Source organism: Lytechinus variegatus, chromosome 5 (genome assembly GCF_018143015.1).
Source record: "Lytechinus variegatus isolate NC3 chromosome 5, Lvar_3.0, whole genome shotgun sequence".
Lineage (NCBI taxonomy): Eukaryota > Metazoa > Echinodermata > Echinoidea > Temnopleuroida > Toxopneustidae > Lytechinus > Lytechinus variegatus.
This window is the reverse complement of record NC_054744.1, coordinates 24,226,479-24,245,973: the sequence shown is the minus strand read 5'-3', so window position 1 is coordinate 24,245,973 and position 19,495 is coordinate 24,226,479. Positions and strand designations below refer to the sequence as shown.

The following is a 19,495-nucleotide window of genomic DNA, read 5'->3' as shown; positions in this document are numbered from 1 at the left end:
AAAAATAACCCAGTTTTTCTGTGTACAAACCTATGGAATCGCGACGCTTCTTACACAACGTGACGTCACGGTCTCGAGGCATTTGAAAAGCACAATAAAGCCTATTTTCTAAGCCGGGTTCGAAGCCCGATAATTGGAATATTCTTAAGCAAAATACTCAGCTGTGAAGGGTGAAAATGAATAAAGCTCACAATGCTGTATTTAGTAGCTTATAAGCTTTCGATTGGTATATAATTTGTCAATTTCATTTTTGGGTCCGGTCTGGGTCTTTAAAGGTCAAGTCCACCCCTGAAAAATGTTGATTTGAATCAATAGAGATAAATCATACAAGAAGAATGCTGAAAATATCATCAATATCGGATGCAAAATAAGAAAGTTACATGTATGAAATTTCATAGTTTCACTTATTAAGGTATGAATGATTTGAGAGCCGAATGAGCTGAAAGTATGATATCTCTACTGTTAGTAATTATGGAACAATTGGCTGTCCATACTTAAACCACAACTTTAAACCTGAGTTTAAGTTAAACCCGACTTCAGAATACGGGCCATTGTTGTGAAGTTATAACCATAGAAAGTTCATATAGAGAAAAATCATGATTTTTAAAGTCATGACTTTCAATAACCATATTTTGCTTATATATGGAATTGCCCAAAAGCTAATATGCCACAGTGCAAATTTTTGTGAAGATCAGCTCATAAGCTTTCCAAAAATATATAGTTTGTTGGGGTACAGGTACTTAATAAGAATCCTATGCTTGATTATATACCCGTAGTCATTTCCGCACGGTAATAGGGCACCTGTCACCTTAAAACAAAATAGTAATTAGTATGCACAACTCAGTGACATTCAAATAAAAAAGTAGATGATGACCCTCACTCACTATTTACTTTTTACTGTCTGAATAATACAATAGTTCAATTTTCAAGATTTGACAATGAGGACCAACTTGACTAAACCATAAAATCTTATAAAAATGGTAAAGAGGAAGAAATTCGAATACATTTTATATTCAATGAACTACAAAAGAAATATCATCAGTCCTCTTATTTGCATACCGACTAGGACGTGAATATATTAACTGTTTTGTGAAAATAAGCAAAACTTTAAAATGTCATAGCTTTTTTATTTTACATCCGATTTTGATGAAATTATGCTTGTTTGATTTTTCTCATCTTATTCAAATCAACTTTGAGTTGGGGTGGACTTGTCTTTGATTTTTCAAATCACACTATGAATTCATTACTTTGCAAATTATTTCTACCTTCATATTACCAAATAATTATCGTTTTATCTTCATTATAATAAATTTGGTGTTATCATAGTACTATTTAGTTTGCCAATCTACAAATGCATAGAGAACAAATACATGTTAAGCAACAACGAGAATTACGTGGTTGACAGGGAAAGGACATCAATACAGACAAGTACCTGCTGTATGTGTATTTCTGAACGTCTTTCTTTCCAATGCATCTGTTAATATGATTTTTGTCATTAGGTTAGGAAATAATTTTCATCTTTTAAAGGGGCTACCCTTTTCTACATTTGGGAAACTGTGGAAGTGTGGGGGCTATTTCTATCATTTTAAGGGCTACTTTATAGGGGTAACAAACAATAAATGCAGAAAAGGCAAATATTATCATTCTGTCCTAGTGTCCTAGTTTACAGAATATTGATTTTCTAAATAATCTTAAATGTTGTTGAGACAGATCTTTGGGTGACTCTAGAAAGAACGATCGCCCAAGGGGGGGGGGCAATCAGCTGTACACACGGCCAACCACAGGTTTTACAATAATAATAATAATAATTGGCATTTACATGTATATAGCGCTTTATCAATCTACGACTGTTCAAAGCGCTTCACAATTATTATTACCCGGTCACTGGATTCATAGCATTTCAAGTAGCCCGTTAGGCGCAAACTTGCTAAACCAACCACAATGACTATTGTTTTCTACCGGTACCCAATTAGCACTTGGGTGAGAGTGGCAAAGTGTGAATTGATGCCTTGCCAAAAGAGCGCCAGGCCATGGTGGGATTCGAACACACGACCCTCTGATTACACAGGGCCGTCACCAGCTTTTTTCTAGGGGGGGTGCTTTTTATGAAAAAAAACCACAAAAACACAAAAAAACAATGTATTAACTCAATTTCATGCAGTTAAATAGCCCGCCTGCCAGAATGGATATAGAAAGTACATACTGGTCAACATGCCTATTGTTCCTCAATGCAGTTTCGGTGTCTGTGTGTCTTTTTTTTTTTTTTTTCTTTTTTTTTTGTTCTGAAGGGGGGTGCGTTCGCACCCTCCGCACCCCCCCTGGCGACGGCCCTGTTACAAGGCGAGAGTTAGAACCGCTACATTACAGCACTTCCACATCTCACCCTAAACAAGTTTTTATCCATTGGTCAAACATATACCCTATTCTATTTCCAGTACTTTTGCATCCATTTTTAACAATTTTACATGTAAAAGAGTACAAGTATAACCCGTGAAAAATATATCCTACGACCATAGTACCCTTTTTGCCCGATTTTGGCATTTTCGACACCCTTAATGCATCAAGCGCATGTGATGTGGCATAATCAGCAAAAAGTACCATTTTCACATGTTTTTGTTTGCGTGTGTTTATAGCAATGTAGTTGAGTTGCTGCCCCCCATGATTTGCCCCCCCCCCAAAAAAAACATGCATTTTGAAGGAATTTAATGGGTGACTTGGGCTGTCATGAGGGTGATATCGCCTGTTGCCCTCGTGCATTTCCTGGATTTTTGCCATTTTTATAAATAATATTATTAATATTTTTGTTATTGTTATGATAAATCATCATCCATCATCATCAGTAGGGGAGACTGGGGTTAGTTGGAACGCGGGTAAGTTGAAACGTTGTAATTTTTTATAAACGTCAAATGGGCCGCTGGGGTTAGTTGGAACAAAATTGAAGGGGCTACATGTAGTTGGAACATGTTCCAACTTAATACCCCAAACATGATATATAAAGTATTTCACACTCTTCTGAACATGTATTGTATACCATGCTTGTTTTGTTTATCAGTTAGGTCTGAGTGTGCATTTAAGGCCTATTGTAGACCCCTAATGCAATATTAACCCTCATCAAACTGGGGGGGGTCAATTTGAGCCCCCCCCCTTGAGAAATTTGGTCACTACGCCGTCGTGTGAATTTTTTTTACTACACTGCTCACTGACTTTTTACTTTCAAGTCTTGCACGTCATTTGAGATGAAATTTGCAATGCCTGTGTGCACGGTTTCGAAATTCCGCAACATTTTGTATGTGCATGTCGGACCCAAAATTGCTCAAAAAAGTGATTCCATTTACAAGGTCAATGCAAATTGTGTTTTTCAACCATAAATCATAAATGTATGATTATTTTTTCCTTTTGTTGGTTCAAATATATTTATTTTATGCTATTTATGATCGCAAGAGTATCGACAAATTTCATAAGAAAAAAACAAAGGTTCGAAAAAACAAAGAAATACATTTAAAAAGATAATAATACATAAGAATTTTTTTTTTGCAATTTTTGGTGGATATTTTTTATTATGTGAAAATTGATACTCTAACCAAAATTAGCATTCTACTAGCTTAATAGATAGAATTAAAGGCAAAAACATACCCCCCCCAAAAAAAACAAATTTAGGGCAAATTTCATATGCTTATTTGCATAATTAATTAATGAAAAATATAAACAATTAATTTTTGTCTAGTAAATTTGATGCAGAAGTACAGGAAATTGCTGATAGTACAATAATTGCATGTAAAATCAAACGCACCCAAATATGCGGAATTCTACTCCACAGTCTGCTTGCGTGAGTGGCTGTATTAGAAAACATAAAGTTCAACGAATCCACACTTCAAATATTTTGAACTTGAAAAAATAAAGCAACTAGGCTTAAACCATGTAATATTACAGTTTAAGTAGTTTTAGTATAATTCTTAATTGACCATGCAGTGTTCCAACTTACCCCGTATTGGGGTAAGTTGAAACGTTTGCGATGGTCTTGTTCAAGGTGTATTTTTTCAGTAACCATAATAGAGTTGAAAATTTTATGGGTACATTTGAAGCCCTTAGATAATGCTTCAAGCTGATATATTGATTGTTTCTCAAATAAAATCTATTTGGATTTTACAGCCATTTTTGTCAAAAATGTTTTAACTAACCCCGGTCTCCCCTACACTATTCCATGTACATGTATGTTATAATAATCATCATCAGGATAAGAATGCTTAAAATAAAAGTTATTGTTATTGTTACATGAATTGTGAGACTAATGCATGAAGACGATGCAAATATCATCAATCCTAAAGGGAGCTTTCCAAATAAAGCCAATTAAAATATTACATCAATCAAGTTCCCTCAGGGAAAACTACATTACCGTAATTAGAAAGATCGTCCCTTAATAAAAGTCAAGCATTAGATGTTGTTTAATAATGAAGTCTTCAGGGAATCTCGGAACAGTGACTGATAACGTACAACGGAAACTTAAAGGTCAAGTCCACCCCAGAAAAATGTTGATTTGGATAAAAAGAGAAAAATCAAACTAGCATAATGCTGAAAGTTTTATCAAAATCGGATGTAAAATAAGGAAGCTATGACATTTTAAGTTTCTCTTATTTTTCACAAAATAGTGATATGCACAACTCAGTTATATGCAAATGAGTCAGTCGATGATGTCCTTCACTCACTATTCCTTCTGGATTTTTTTATTGTTTTAATTATACAATATTTCATTTTTTGCATATTTGACAATAAGGACCGACTTGACTAAACCATTCAAACAATGCTAATTTCACAAGTTCAGGGAGGAAGTAATTGTTGTTTCACTTGACAATGAGCAGAAAATTAGAATATTTCATATTTGAAAACACGAAAGAAATAGTGAGAGGATGACATCATCAGTCTTCTCATTTGCATACTGACCAGGATGTGCATATACATGTTACGGTTTTGTGAAATCTAATAATAATTATACTTGCTTATATAGCGCTTACTACTTACTTTGTCAGAAGTCTCTTAGCATTCTACAGTATATGCAGCATAATTACCCTGGCTTTAGCAGTGCAGCTGCTATGCGCGCTGCATTTCAAGGAATAAATTCCTGCCAGGTACCCACTTACCTCACCTGGGTTGAGTGCAGCATATTGTGGATCAATTTCTTGCTGAAGGAAATTACGCCATGGTTGGGATTCAAACCCACGACCCTGTTTGCTATATAAAGCAAAACTTTAAAATATCATAGTTTTCTTATTTTACATAAATTTTATTTATTATTTATTTATTTATTGGTTTTATTTATTTTATACTGCAGTGTATGCCTGTTCACTTCAGTTTGCAAAACTGCTTTCCAAAGACGCCCTGCAGTTTAACAAATAACTAAATATCACATTTTGATGAAATTTTCAGTATTATGCTGGTTGGATTTTCTCTTTCAAATCAACATTTTGTTGGGGTGGACTTGTCCTTTAAGGATTATGGGAAAGCAATTAAAGGATAAGTCCACCCCCACAAAAATTTGTTTTCAATAAAAAGAGGAAAATCCAACAAGTAAAGGCTTACACAGAAAATTGAACATCAAAATTGGATGTAAAATGAGAAAGTTACATTTTAGAATTTTGCTTAAAGGAAACCAAAACCCAAGAAGACAAAGCAATCTTATTGGAGAGTATTTTACGTATTTCACACATTATCTCCTCCTGACCTTGACATACTTTATGTGGTGTGAATCATATTTTCCCATGACATATGTTGTGCTCAAAAGGAGGCAAAATGCAAATTGAAAGATAATGAGGAAAATCTGAACATTTTTGTACAAAACAAGTGGAGAATTGTCCACAAAATCAGCCATTTTAAAGCATGTTTGCCAATTTGAATGAGGATCCCATAGAAAGTACAAGACTTTTTAAACATCCATAACTTGCTTATTTCATAACAAATTTTTATGAAACTTTTTAAAATTGTTCCTCTCATTTTACTATTTCCAATATTAGATTGCTTCTCTTCTTGGGTTTTGGTTTCCTTTAAATTCACAAAACAGTTATATGCATATCCTGATCGGTATGCAAATGAGGAGACTGATGATGTCATCCTATTTCTTTTGTATTCTATTATATGAAATATGAAATATTATAATTTTCTCCTCATTGTCAAGTGAAACAACGATTAATTAATTCCTCCCTGAACAGGTGGAATAAGCATTGTTTAATATCATATTTCAGTCAAGTTGGTCTATATGAAATATTGTATAATTCAAACAATAAAAAACAAAAGAAATAGTGAGAGGGGGACATCATCTTTTGTATCATTTGCATGTCCCTGAGTTGTGCACACTAGCGGACCCAGGCCCGTGCCCAAAATCAAAATTCATAATGTATATGTAAAATGCCATTAACACAGTGGTGTGCCCCCTTTTTTGAAAGTGAAGACCCTTTTTTTTGTCAATTTTTTTTCGGGTACGAAATATCTTTGAATTTCAGTTAGAAACCTTTTTTTTCTTATTTTTTTCTTGACAAAATTTTCCTCCGATAAAATGTACCCCCCCCCCCTTTGGATCCCCCCCTGGTTGTGCATATCGCTGTTTTGTAAAAATATTACAAAAAACTTTCATAACTTTCTTTATATTTTACATCCAATTTTGATGAAAATTTTAGCATTATGCTTGTTTGATTTTCTCTATTTATTCAAATCAATATTTTTTCTGGGGTGAACTTGACCCTTATTAAAGAGAATTTGAATGTTTCCTGATCATTTCAATCTCCTTCAGTCTATAAATATCAGATTTTCTTCCTCTGATGTAGAACGGTATCAGGGAAATAAAACAGAAAACATGTTAGCCAAGTATGATTTCAGATCATGCATTGTCTGGGCCCCTCAGGATCATTTACTAAGCTTCAATGATACTGGTTCCTGAACATCGAAAGGTCAATTTCAATAGCTTGTGCTGTTTGCCCAGATTTGCTTGATCGTGAGATGTAACCAATGCTCTCTTTGGGATTAATCTTGACAATCAAGGTCTTTTTTTTTTGACACACAAATTTTAAATGATGAATAATATTCTGGAAAATGTCAAGGACAACGATAATCAAATGTACTGTAACCCTGATTGATATTGGTAATGTTCTTGATTATTTCATAATACTGTGAATATCAGACATACATTGTTCCCCCATGAAGGAACAAAGAGTGAAAGGTGACAAAAGTTGAACATTTTTTGTTGACATAGAAAATATGTTCCTACAACATTTGTTCCTGTCTTAATATCTCAGAGGGCATCCGATTAGGATCGTAATATAGATTTAATTCAGAATAGTCTAATGTAAAAATTACTGGTAGGATAGTGTTTGAAGTTAGGTTTTGGCCTAACGTGCAGATATTCGGTCAAAGCAATTGTCGCCGGAGCAAATGTCATAGAACCAATTTTTTTTTTTACCTGTAAAAGGACGGACTGGGAGCTTGCATCTCGGTGTGAGAAAGATGAAACAGCATTCACCATGGTAGCTAGGGAACAATTTATTGGAGCAGCCATCTTGTCCGTGATGTGATCAGGAATTGGAAAAATGCAGGTGCCTGGATGCAAGACTATGTGGGTTGCATAGCAACCGCTAAGACTTCTTTGACTGGTGATCTGACTGTGGCCATACTAATAGAGACAGACAGGAGAAACAAAAAACAGATTGTGATCTTCAACATGCCATTAATAGGTACATGTACATTTGTATGACCTTGATAACCTACAATAATAGTCATCTTGAGGAGAACTAATTACCAGGTTGATGGAATTTGATCTTAATGAATGTGAATCCCTTTGACACTAGACTGCTCAATTTTAATGATTTCAGAATACTGCTTTTTCTCATGACCTTTTCCATTTTCCATTTATTAATAGCTTTAAAGGCGCACTGTCATCAATTTTCATGTTGAAGCTAGATGACACCACTCAGATGTCAATCACCATCAAATAGAACAAGATTCATGACCGGTAGACGTTATGTAATTCCACTGGAAATTGCCTTTAAAAAGATATGTCATTATCTCACTTTCCCTATCCTGACAGTTGCCTAAGGCTGTGATCTGTCTACCCATATAATCTTAGCTGGCTGCCAGGGAAGGTTCACTATATAAAAAGCTAAAAGAAAAATACTTTGGTCCTCAAAATGTAAAAATTAGCTTTATATTTCAAAGATTAACTCCTCTTCTTCCTGTCAAAATTTGAAGTCATTAAGTAGAAAAGGAAACAAATCACAAGAGTTTCTTTAAGAAACTCTCAAATACTTTTTTTTTTACAAGACTGCTTAGAAGTTTCATTGAGATGGCACAGCGTGCACATCTCATGCTTGAGTGAACCCTGAACTTCAAACCTTGTTTTCTCTCTATGCTTGGAATCTCTCACTCAATTCCTTCTACATACACTGTACGTACATTCAATCAAGTAATTGTGTTGGTTATTGATGATCAAGTTTGACAGGTAATACAAATTTTTTTTTTCAAGTTCAATTGAAATCTAAAAATTATTTTTGGGCAACTTATTATTGGTTTGAGTTTAAGCAGCCTTGGCTAAAGAATTTCTCACTGGTGGTTTGAGTTTGCTCTCCCCAAAGAGGTCTCTATTACATGTGTATTTCCAGTGCTTTCAACAAAGTCAGGGGTTTAGCAAATAATCCCCCATGAAAGATAAAGTATGTTGGTGCTACAAAGATAATGAATCCCACTAGAAAATGCACTCCTTCATGCTGAGTGATGAACACAGACAACAACGCTGCAATGTCTGGCAAGCCCAGAGAAACAAACTATATTGAATGTATTCTTTTATCACCTGACTTTACAATTAAATATCTAAAAGCTAGGAGAATCTAATCACTATGTTCATTTTCTTGGGGGGGGGGGGGTTCACGATTACACTTTTCATAGCACCACTGTACATACGACTTCAAACTGGATTTGGACATTTACAAGACATTTAGAAGCTAGCCTAAAACACTACTAAATGGGAGACTCAATGCAATCATCAAAATTATATTGTTTGAACAATATAAAATCTATTAAAATTCTGTGAGTCTGTCACAAACGATTAAGAGAGCAGAATGATTTTGTTTCTCAGTGTTTATTTAAAATTTTGATATTTCCAAGAAAAAATTCTGTCAATTTCACATCGAATTATCAGCAATTCAATGGAAAAGATCCATTCAACTGAAATGTTTGTATCCTTTAACACTATCCACGAGCTTTAACTTCTTCTTATTCTTTGAAATTTTGCCATTGCCTTATTTTCTTTATTCTAAATATTTCTCCACCCTCTTTTTTTTTTGGGGGGGGGGGAGGGGGTTAAAAAGGTGTTTTGTTTTGCAACCAGGCGCGTTACATGTAACATGTACATATCTCATTTTGTATCTTTATGACATCGCAGAACAAAGCATAATACTACGAATAAAAAAAACATGTTAATCTCAAAGTACACACCTTGAAAAATGACAAACACTTTTGAGGAAGACCAGCTTGGCATCTCCTGCAATTATGACAGACATCGACGACAGTGAAAGTTATCCTCTGTCCCGCTTCCAGCCTACTTTCACTACCTCTCTTGTGAGCAACGACCTCCAACACTCCTTCATGGCCAAGTGCACTGAAAGTCAAAGTAAAAAGACAGGGGTAAGTTTCAATAACTCTGAAAATTGCTAACAAATTTTCAATATCCTTCAGCTATGAAATTCTAAATTCAATATCATATCACTTCACTTCACAGTGCAACTTCATAACCAACTGTAAATACCTTCGACTGAACTAAATCCACATTTTTTTTAGAAATAATATTTGTTTTTCATACAAGTAAAGTAGGCCTATACTCCTTTATCATCACTCATTTGTCTGACTAGCTTCCTATGGGGGCTGGTGCCCTTATATGCTAGAGCTCCTGTAAGTACTGAGCTGACAGAGCTTGCCCTTTAAGTTGTTGGTGAATGGAGCAGCAAGCAGGAGGGCACCAGCCCCCACCAGGATGTAGGAATTTCAGTGGGTGATGAAGCAAAGCCATACTTGTAGTGATTTAATGTGTCTTTGTTGACTTCATTTACATCTATATTTTCTAGTTGTTCATTGATAAAATGTATAAAATATTTTTTGAACTGTTGCTGAGCACCATGAGCATCTCTGGACGGTGTACATTTTGAGTACTACATGTATCACATGCCATGTATATGGATGAGCTGCTCATCTGTGATGTCACCATATAAAAATTTGAAAAATTCACAGCTTTACACTCTGACAGATTTTCATCAAAACTTCAAGGGAATTTTCCTTTGAAAAAGTATTATAAAACTAACTTATCACCAAGAGGATAAAAATAAAACAGATTATGAAATGGTAATTGCTGTTATATTTTTTGTTCATTTTTCATTAGTCAAATACCAAAATTCAATTTCCCATACATTTACATGTACTTAAAAAAAACACTTAAATCAAGGTATACCCAGTTGTTGTGTATCCGGACGGGTTGTGTGTCCGGACGATCAATTTTAGAATGTCATTTGGAAAAATTTACCAGCGAAGTTTCATCAATTTTTAGTACAAAATGTTAGGAAATATTACAAAGAACAAAATAGAAAATGATTACAAGTAATGAATTTATATTTTTAGTGTAATCCACAGACAAAAAAGAAGGCTTCAAAAAGATAAAGTGTCCGGACACCCGACCCCCCATCCTATATATTCAAATGCTTTGAAAGTGAAAGGCTTACAGTTTCATGTCACAGACAATATAAAAAATCAAATTTTTAGTCCTTTTTTCTGTTCTTTAGACAAAACTAAAACTTTTTGTCTATGAATCAGCTGTTATCAATTACCATTAAACAGTGCACCAATTAAGGAATGAATTCAAATAAATATAAAAATAGCAATAATCAATATCATTCCTTTGGAATTCATTAAGTGTGCAATTTTCAATTTGAAATTTAAAAAAAATCACTGTCAATTTGTATTTCCAAAATAACAAATTATACAGTAAGAATATAGAAAGAGTTCATTTTGCAACAGCAAACCCTAACTTAATACTTTTTTTTCAGTTTGGGTGGCAGTTGCAAAATGAAAAGGAACACTTCCCAGAACAGAAGTTATCCAGTCTGTGCAATTTTCAAATTCTATTTCAAATTCTCACAATACACAATCCTTACCATGTTCTATTCCAAAATAACAATAGACCTAGTCAATATTATCCTTTTTTTACCCAGAATTAATTATGTGTCACTGGCAGTGACACTTCTAAATTCAATATCAATTCAATTCAAATTCACACAATCCTGACAATACACAAAGGTTAATTCCATTCCAAATTTCGATCAATTCTTGGTTCTTACCACGGGATATCCGCCTTTCTTTTCCCGTGGATGGTATGCAGATCTGAGGAACATATTGTTGCAAGACGCACTTTGGCTAAAATTTCTCCTGGTTTTAACTCGGGAAGAGAGACAGTTTCAGTGAGGATCGACGGGCTCCTACCAGCTCCAAGAAACACCACTCGGTGACATGCGGGCTCCCCATCTGCCATCATCGGGGAAAGTCTGGCGTACGGGATGTTAGGTTACCGCTCACGCTTACACAGTGGCCAAACTCCAGTGCATGTATGGTATACCGGTACCACTTGGCTTTGCAATCTGTTGATCACCGTGATTTTCCTAATTGCTCAACCGTACAGCTCCGTATGCGAGCGCGAACGTTTAATAGTCAATTCCAAGTCGTTACTAGCTTGGAAGTATGAAGAAAATATTTATATGTCATAATTTCGGATTCGATATAAATGATAGCCAAACTTAGGAGGATAATTCGTTTAATCAAAATAGTTACTTTTTTATGAAAATAGAAGATAAGGACAAATCGTCATTTCTACTCTAATTTCAAGAAAAGAAAATAATGATTAAGGCTAGGATCGATCGATTGGGAAATCACCGGTCAGCCACGCCCCCGTAGTTTTCTTTGATGTACCGACAAACTCAGCTATAACTAGGGGGGGGGGGTGGGCCGAGCTGGGCGGGGTGGAGTAGGCATATTGCGGGAAAGAGGCTGGTTCATTCATGATGTAGGATGATGACGATGATGATGATGGTGATGATGATGTTGGTGGTGGTGATGCTGTGGTGGTGGTGGTGATGATGATGACGACGATGATGATGATGATCTTTCACGCCAATGAGGAAATATTAAGATAAAACTGAAATACAAAGGAAATGGTGAGTGTGTGATTTTAATATCCGTTCTTCATTTGCATAACCAAGATGTATATGAAATTACGCTAAACTTTAAAATCTTCCTTATTTTACATCCGATTTTGATGAAATTTTAAATGTTATACTCGTTTGGTTTCTTTTCTCTTTTATTCAGAAAAGCATTTTGTTGGAGTGGACATCGCCATTAATGGGCACTTGTAATTATGTATTTATTTATTCACGTTTTCTTGAAAAGACAGGGTTGTCCCGTTTAAGCCAAAAGGCTTGCCTTACAAGGGAGCCCTGCCAATATGCTTATAAACATAACATACAAAAATAAAAACAGTGATTGAAAATAAATAATGACAAAGGTTTTCATTGAAAAAAAAATATAGACCTATATGAAATGAGTATAAAACATGGAGAATAATTTATTAATACAAAGATAAAGTATAATGTACAAAAATCAATAGTAACGAATAAAAAAAGAAAGAAAAAAAAGAAGATGATAAGATAGCGGTCATTTTGAATGGTTACCTAGGAAATTTTAAAATTAATGGGTCTGGTATTTTGAAGATTTGGAGAGAAGGGGATGTTTGAATTTGAAGTGGTAGGGAGTTGAAAAGTTTGGTTGCAATATACGAGAAAGAACTTTTTCAGTTCAGTGGCTTTAAGGAGGTATAGTTTGTTGGTAACAACATGTCCATCAGGGGCGTAGATAGCGGGGGGATGGGGGGATGCATCCCCCCAGAATTTTAGGTGGGGGGATGGTGTGTACAATCATCCCCCCCCCCAGGTTTCTGTGGGGAAGAAGCAAAACTATACAGTAATAAAGCAATGAATGCTAGTTAAAATCAATCAATAATAATAGCAGTAATAATCATAACGTACAGCAATGACAAACATGATCAAAATTGGACTTTTATTCAGAGTCAATCATCTTATATGCATTTACAACTTGCAAGTTTTAAGTAATAACAACTGTCTTGCGTCGTCATATACATTTAAGGATCGTTATTCAGAGTTTCACCAAGTACATTTCCTTATAATAGTTATGTATTTGCAAAGGAGATAAGTTCAAAATATTTCATTACAGATTTAAGAAAGTGTCGCTTAATCACTCCCTTTCAGAGCAATTGCTTTCATAACACATTAACACTGTTCAAACGAATTAATAAGAAATTACCTATACACATACACTGACCCTTTTCCCTGCTGGCCATGTCCTCAACCCCTACTTTGCAAAGGAAAGGTGAAAATTTTCAGTCTCTAAGGAGCGAATTAGTAAATGAATGATTTTGGAATGAAAGTGCAAATTTTGGATGGCCTCAGTGATATCCGAGGTTTTTTTCACTCAATATTCACTCTTTCATATATTCACTCCTTAAAGAGTGAACTATTTCACTAATTTTTTCAGAGTACTTTGCGCTTTTCAAAGAAGGTAGAATCATCCAATATACAGCGCGTCCCCCAAAAAATGTCGCTCTGACATAGGGCTGAATTAATTCTAAAATGTAGTAGTATTCTCAAATAAATGTTCATGAGTGGAAAGCTAAACTCGTGATCTAACTTCTATAAAAATTTCATTGGTCGCGCTTCAGCGGTTTTGAATACACACTCTGTTACGTAACAGTGGTGCATTTTAGCCCATTCCAAGTTTGCAGCATTGACGCATTTCTGCATTGTCTATGGCATATTGAACCCCATTTCTACATCCAGGATCTCAGTAGGGACATTTCCCTAAACATATCTAGGTTCATCAAATCATGAACTTCACCAGAGAAATATTTGGCATTTCTTTTTAAAAGTTACATTGAATTAACTTAACCACAGTAGCTTATCAACTAAAAAAAGTAATGAAAACAAAATGCAGTATTAGGCATGAATTAGGCATGAAACAGACTTGACCTGTTGTCCTAATCATTGTGCATCTCCTGTTATCAAACATGAAATGGACTGTCAAATATTGTTTTTGCCCTTCTGAAGATGCTCAAGGTTGTGATTTGATGAGCCTGGTCAGATCAGGGAATTCCTTGGTCAGAATGTTCAAAAGGGGTTGATATGCTAGAAAATGCAGAACACACAGCAGTGCTGCATACATGCAAACTTGGAATGGGCTGAAAAGCACCACTGTTACATAATAGACTGTGTTTTCAAAATCACTGAAGCAAGACCAATGAAATTTCTATAGAAGTTAGAACATGATATGAGCTTCCTAGTTCCATAAATTTCATTGAGAATAATTTTTATTTTTTGAAGTAATTTAGCCGCATATCAGAGGGACATTTTTTGGGGACGCGCGCTGTATAGACACGCCTTAATTCACGAAGGCAGATTGAATCAATCCATGGATAAGATTAATTTATGGTCTAGATCACAGAACAAGCCTAACTCGACCCTCAGCGTGTTCATTGTCGGACCTTTGACAAAAAACATACTCATCTCGCGCATTTACGCGATAAAGATTTGACTAATTTCTAGACAAGATTCAATTCAACCTTGTGAATTTCGGTCAATGTAATGACGTGAAATTGTCCAAGCATGTCGCAAGCAAAGCGTTTGAAATATATATTTATATATATATATATATATATATATATATATATATATATATATATATATATATATATATATATATATGTGTGTGTGTGTGTGTGTGTGTGTGTAAAGTTATATATATAAAGTATGACCCAGCTAGGGATCATCCCCCCAGGTCTAAGGACCTGTCTACGCCACTGATGTCCATAGTCGAGTAGGGTAAATGGTTCGACGATAAGTAATTAGTCCTATGAGATAGGCCTATGGAGGGGATAATCCATTTAATAATTTATGAACTAAAACGAAATATTGATAATTAAATGTACAGTTTGTACAGATTGCCATATCAAATTATTAAGTAATTGAATGTAATTTGGTATAATAATCAGTGTTTACTATAAGGCGGGCATATCTATTTTAACATCTTTGTAATCTTTAGAGGTTTTCTAACGCGACGCACAGACTGCAATAATCAATCTTGTTATGATTGTCAAAATGCGCATTTTTGGTGCAAACGGATATTTTCACTATGAGATTATCATCTGTGTGAAGAAGTTGTGTGTTTTGTAGTTATTAAGTTGAGCAAAGTTTTTTGAAGTGATTTCTGATTGATAAGATGCTATTTAGGTTTTATATTTTCAAGTTATAAAACTCACTTTTTGGTCAATTATGGCGCTAAGGCTGCAACAAGGGCAACCTTGCGAGATGTTGCGAGCGCGAATCACGAGCTCAAACTTTCGGATCGGTTTCATGTAATATAACGTGAAAAATAAACATTCTGAAAAAAAAGGTTTTCACTACAAATCAAATTGGTCCAGAGAAATTTAAAAAGCAGAAAAAAGGTTTTCACTACAAAATTGAGATCATATTTTGGTCCCAAGAAATTTGAAAAAGCAAAAAAAAAAAAAAAGAAAAAAATAGATAAATAATGAAGAAAGGTCATTTTGGACACATTTTTCATTTTTACACACATTTTCCATATTACCTGGGGTGCTACTATGGAGAATAATAAACACAGCACCAACAAAGAAATTTTGGGGGTACTTCAGCACCCCCGCTTCCCAGGGCCATGGATATTCAAACCTGAAAACTGGACATTCTACGAATTATTTTTAACCATTAACAGGACGAGTACATGCAATCATTGATGCAAGCGCGAGCCTCATAAAAGTGATTTTCTAGCCTAAATGTATTATGTTTCACTTCAAAAAGGGTATTTCATTTTAAAACCATGGGCATTTTTCATTTTGAAAAAGTTATTTTGTTTAATGAGACATGCTGCATTGTGGTTACGTGAGACTGTCCCGTTTTAGGTGCAACGGGGATGTATACATAAGAAAAATAGTTTGCACTTCGTGTTGGAATATTATTATCCAGCCCATTAACATGCCGCCTTTTCATAATAAACAAAATCAACTGGTGATAATGCTTCGCGCTAACATTACTCATTTAGGCCTATGAAATACCTTATCTCCGGCGTATATTTTGTAAAAAATAATAAGTAGGAAGTACTTAAACTTACTCTAAACTTTCTCTAGCTCTTCGAGTAACCGCTCGGTGTAAACATGGTTTCAAAAATTAAAACAAATAAAAACAATCGTTAATCGATCTCGACAGATTTATTTTGAATTTCAGATAAAAGTTATTTTCTCTTATATAGACAGGATTTAGTCGCTTCCTTGACACGCAGTATGTATAGTTATTCACCCACTCTATTTTCTGGGGAACTCAACTACAAGTGCGGGACCCCCCCCCCAAAAAAAAAAGAAAAGTGTAAAAATTATTTTTCTGTTTTTGCAGATCATGGGGCATCACGCACATGACGCGTTTAGGTGCCAAAAAGCCCATATCAGGAAAAGAAAATTTGTGGAGTAAAACACATAGGCCTATACTTACAGGGGTATATACCTGTGTAGGTGGGAAAAAAAGAAAAGCACACGAATACACTTGAAAAGGGTGTAAATATGACCAATGGATAAAACTTGTTTAGGCTGGGTTTGTAAAACCTGTGGTCGCGCTTGTGTGCTGTAATATGAACTAAAAAAAAGGGATTGGAACTCTGACTTTGATCGATAATTCCTCCTCAGTTTTAATGAATATTAATAGTTGATTGATATCAATAAATAGACCATTTAATGCGCTTTAAAATGATTCTCGTCATGATATGATTATGGTTAACATTAAGGTGCAGTGCCTTGAAATGTGGGGCAAGGTCAAAATTCAAAACTCAGATTTCCAAACCTTTTTTAGGGGTTAAGTTGAGCTCCCCCGGACTTTATTATTCCTTAAATGCAGGCTATAATTGCAGAACGAAGGGGTAACGGGAGAAGGATTCGAAGAAAAATGAAGACCTAATGTGGAACAAAAACTAGGCAGAGAAATAGAGGAAGATAGGTAGATAGATATACAGAAAGACAATGATATTCAGACGGACGGACAGATAGATACTTAGTTAGATAGTTTGACAGATAGCTAGTTACATAGAGAGATAGTTGGATAGATCAGATAGATGATGAATGAAATAAGAGATGGTTGGAGGGAATAATAGATAGGTTAATAGATAGATTAGATAGATAAATAGATATAATATATATAGTTAGATAGGTAATAGATAGATATAATATATATAGTTAGATAGGTAATAGATAGATATAATATATATAGTTAGATAGGTAATAGATAGATATATAGACAGACAGACAGACAGATAGATAGAATGAAAGATAAACAGATAGATGGATGGGTATTAATATAGACAGACAGAAAGATAGACAAACAGATAGATAGGTAGACAGACAGACAGATAAGGACAGACAGAGACAGACAGATAGATACATAGGTACATAGATATATAACCACAGCTCATGGTACAGGGACACAAAAGAACGCAGAAAATAGAGCGAGACAAGCAAAAGCCCCCCCCAAAAAAAAAAATAAATAAAATGAAAAATAGAAATAAATAAAAAGAAATAAAGGAAACTGATATGTAAAGAAAATAAAGAAGGTGGAAAAGTGAAGTTAAAACCGATAGCCTCTGCCCAAGTACATACATAGTTTGATATGAAAAAAAAATTGCATGTTTTTTTTTCTCACAAAGCATTGGAAGATGAAGAAATAAAATGTCCCGGTGCGAAAGGACCTTACTCTTGACAGGCACAGATACAGGGGGGCAATTGGGCCGTACTTCATCCCTCCCCCAGCAGAAAACGAGAGAAGGAAAGGAGGTGACAAGGAAAAGGCATATCAAAGGAAGTGGAAAGAGAAATGAACAGGGAGGCTGTGCCTTTTATTTTAATAATAATAATAGTAGGCATTTATATAGCACCATCTATCTTGAAATATTCTATTCCAAGGCGTGTTGTTTTTATTATTACCCCGGCTTTAGCTTGAGCTGCCTTTTAGCGCTCATGCATTCAAGGAATTACTCCTGCCAGGTACCCATTCACCTCACCTGGGTCGAGTGCAGCACAACATGGATAAATTTCTTGCTGAAGGAAATTACACCATGGCTAGGATTCGAACCCACGACCCTCTGTTTCAAAGTCAGAAGACTTATCCACTGGGCCACAACGCTCCACTTTCCATTTTCCAGAGTTCTTTGAGCATTCCGGCGGCTAAATTGCCCCGATCCCGTGTGCATTTTATCCCCTGATTAGAACAATAACAGGTAAAAACAACCATACAAAAGGCAGAACTTTTTTGAGGGGGAAGGCAGGGCTGGTGAGAGAAATAGAGGAATAAGAGAGAGAGATTATTTGTACACAACACCACCTACAACAATCAAGAACGACAAATTCAGGCAAAATATTCATATCACAATTTTAATATCTCTATTTACAGAACAACATATTGGACAATCCCTTCTTTGAAATAGAATGAACAGCAGCCCAAAAGATTTATTCAAATAAGAAGCCCTCGAGCAAGTGACCTCAATCTATGAGGCAAACCCTGACCCTCACAAAATAGTTGCTGCCAAGTCTGACATGAAGTCTTTCAAAGAGACCCATAAAAATCTATGACCTCAACTGCAAAGACTCATAGAAATGCTTTGATACCTGTGTACCATTTTATCCCAGTTTAACACAATCAAGACTTATAAAAGTTCAAAATCTTAAATTTTACTACGCCTATTTTAAATTTTATTTCTGTTAAACCACAAATGACTTTTACCCCATGCTAGTGATTTCAGATTTTCATTCATCTACTTGATGAAACTTGATACCCTTTAAAGTATTACACACAGGAATTCATACTTTAAAAATTATCTTATAAATTCAAAATCATAACCTTAGTTATCTCTATTTTAACTGGGCTATTTCAGACCAACATGGGGGGGTGGGTCAATTTGACCCCCCCTCAGATCTCGGCCTTTGATTGCGCGATCGCCACAAAAGTTTGCATGCGCGTAGGGCCGGATGTAAACTACAAGACTTTATAGTGAATTTTCAAAAAAATTAATTGCTTATATTTTTTATATTAATTAAATATGCAAATAAGCATATGAAATTTGCCCTAATTTTGTTTTTTTGTGTGTATTTTTTGCCTTTAACTCAATTTATAGCTAAGCTAGCAGAATGCTTATTTTTGGTGAACATATAGATTTTCACATTTCTAAAAAAAAACAAACAAAGAAATTGCCGAAAAGTAATTAATTTCCTATGTATTTTTTATTGTTTTTTAATTCTTATGTATTTCTTTGTTTTTTCAATGAACTTTGTCGGGGACCCTTTTGTGATTGTAAATAACATAAA

At 34.9% G+C, this 19,495-nt stretch overlaps 1 protein-coding gene across 1 annotated transcript in view; it reads right to left on the bottom strand.

Annotated features, from left to right (window-relative positions):
- LOC121415780 (L-threonine 3-dehydrogenase-like) overlaps positions 1-11,690 on the bottom strand; it is a 28,483-nt gene extending 16,793 nt beyond the window's left edge. Inside the window, exons 1-3 of the mRNA XM_041609108.1 lie at positions 11,361-11,690; positions 9,472-9,634; positions 7,445-7,654 (exon numbers count right to left, since the gene is read on the bottom strand). Coding sequence (XP_041465042.1) covers positions 7,445-7,654; positions 9,472-9,634; positions 11,361-11,554 — 567 coding nt within the window. The 5' untranslated portion in view covers positions 11,555-11,690. The remainder of the gene's footprint in view (positions 1-7,444; positions 7,655-9,471; positions 9,635-11,360) is intronic.
- Between the last annotated feature and the right edge of the window lie 7,805 nt (positions 11,691-19,495).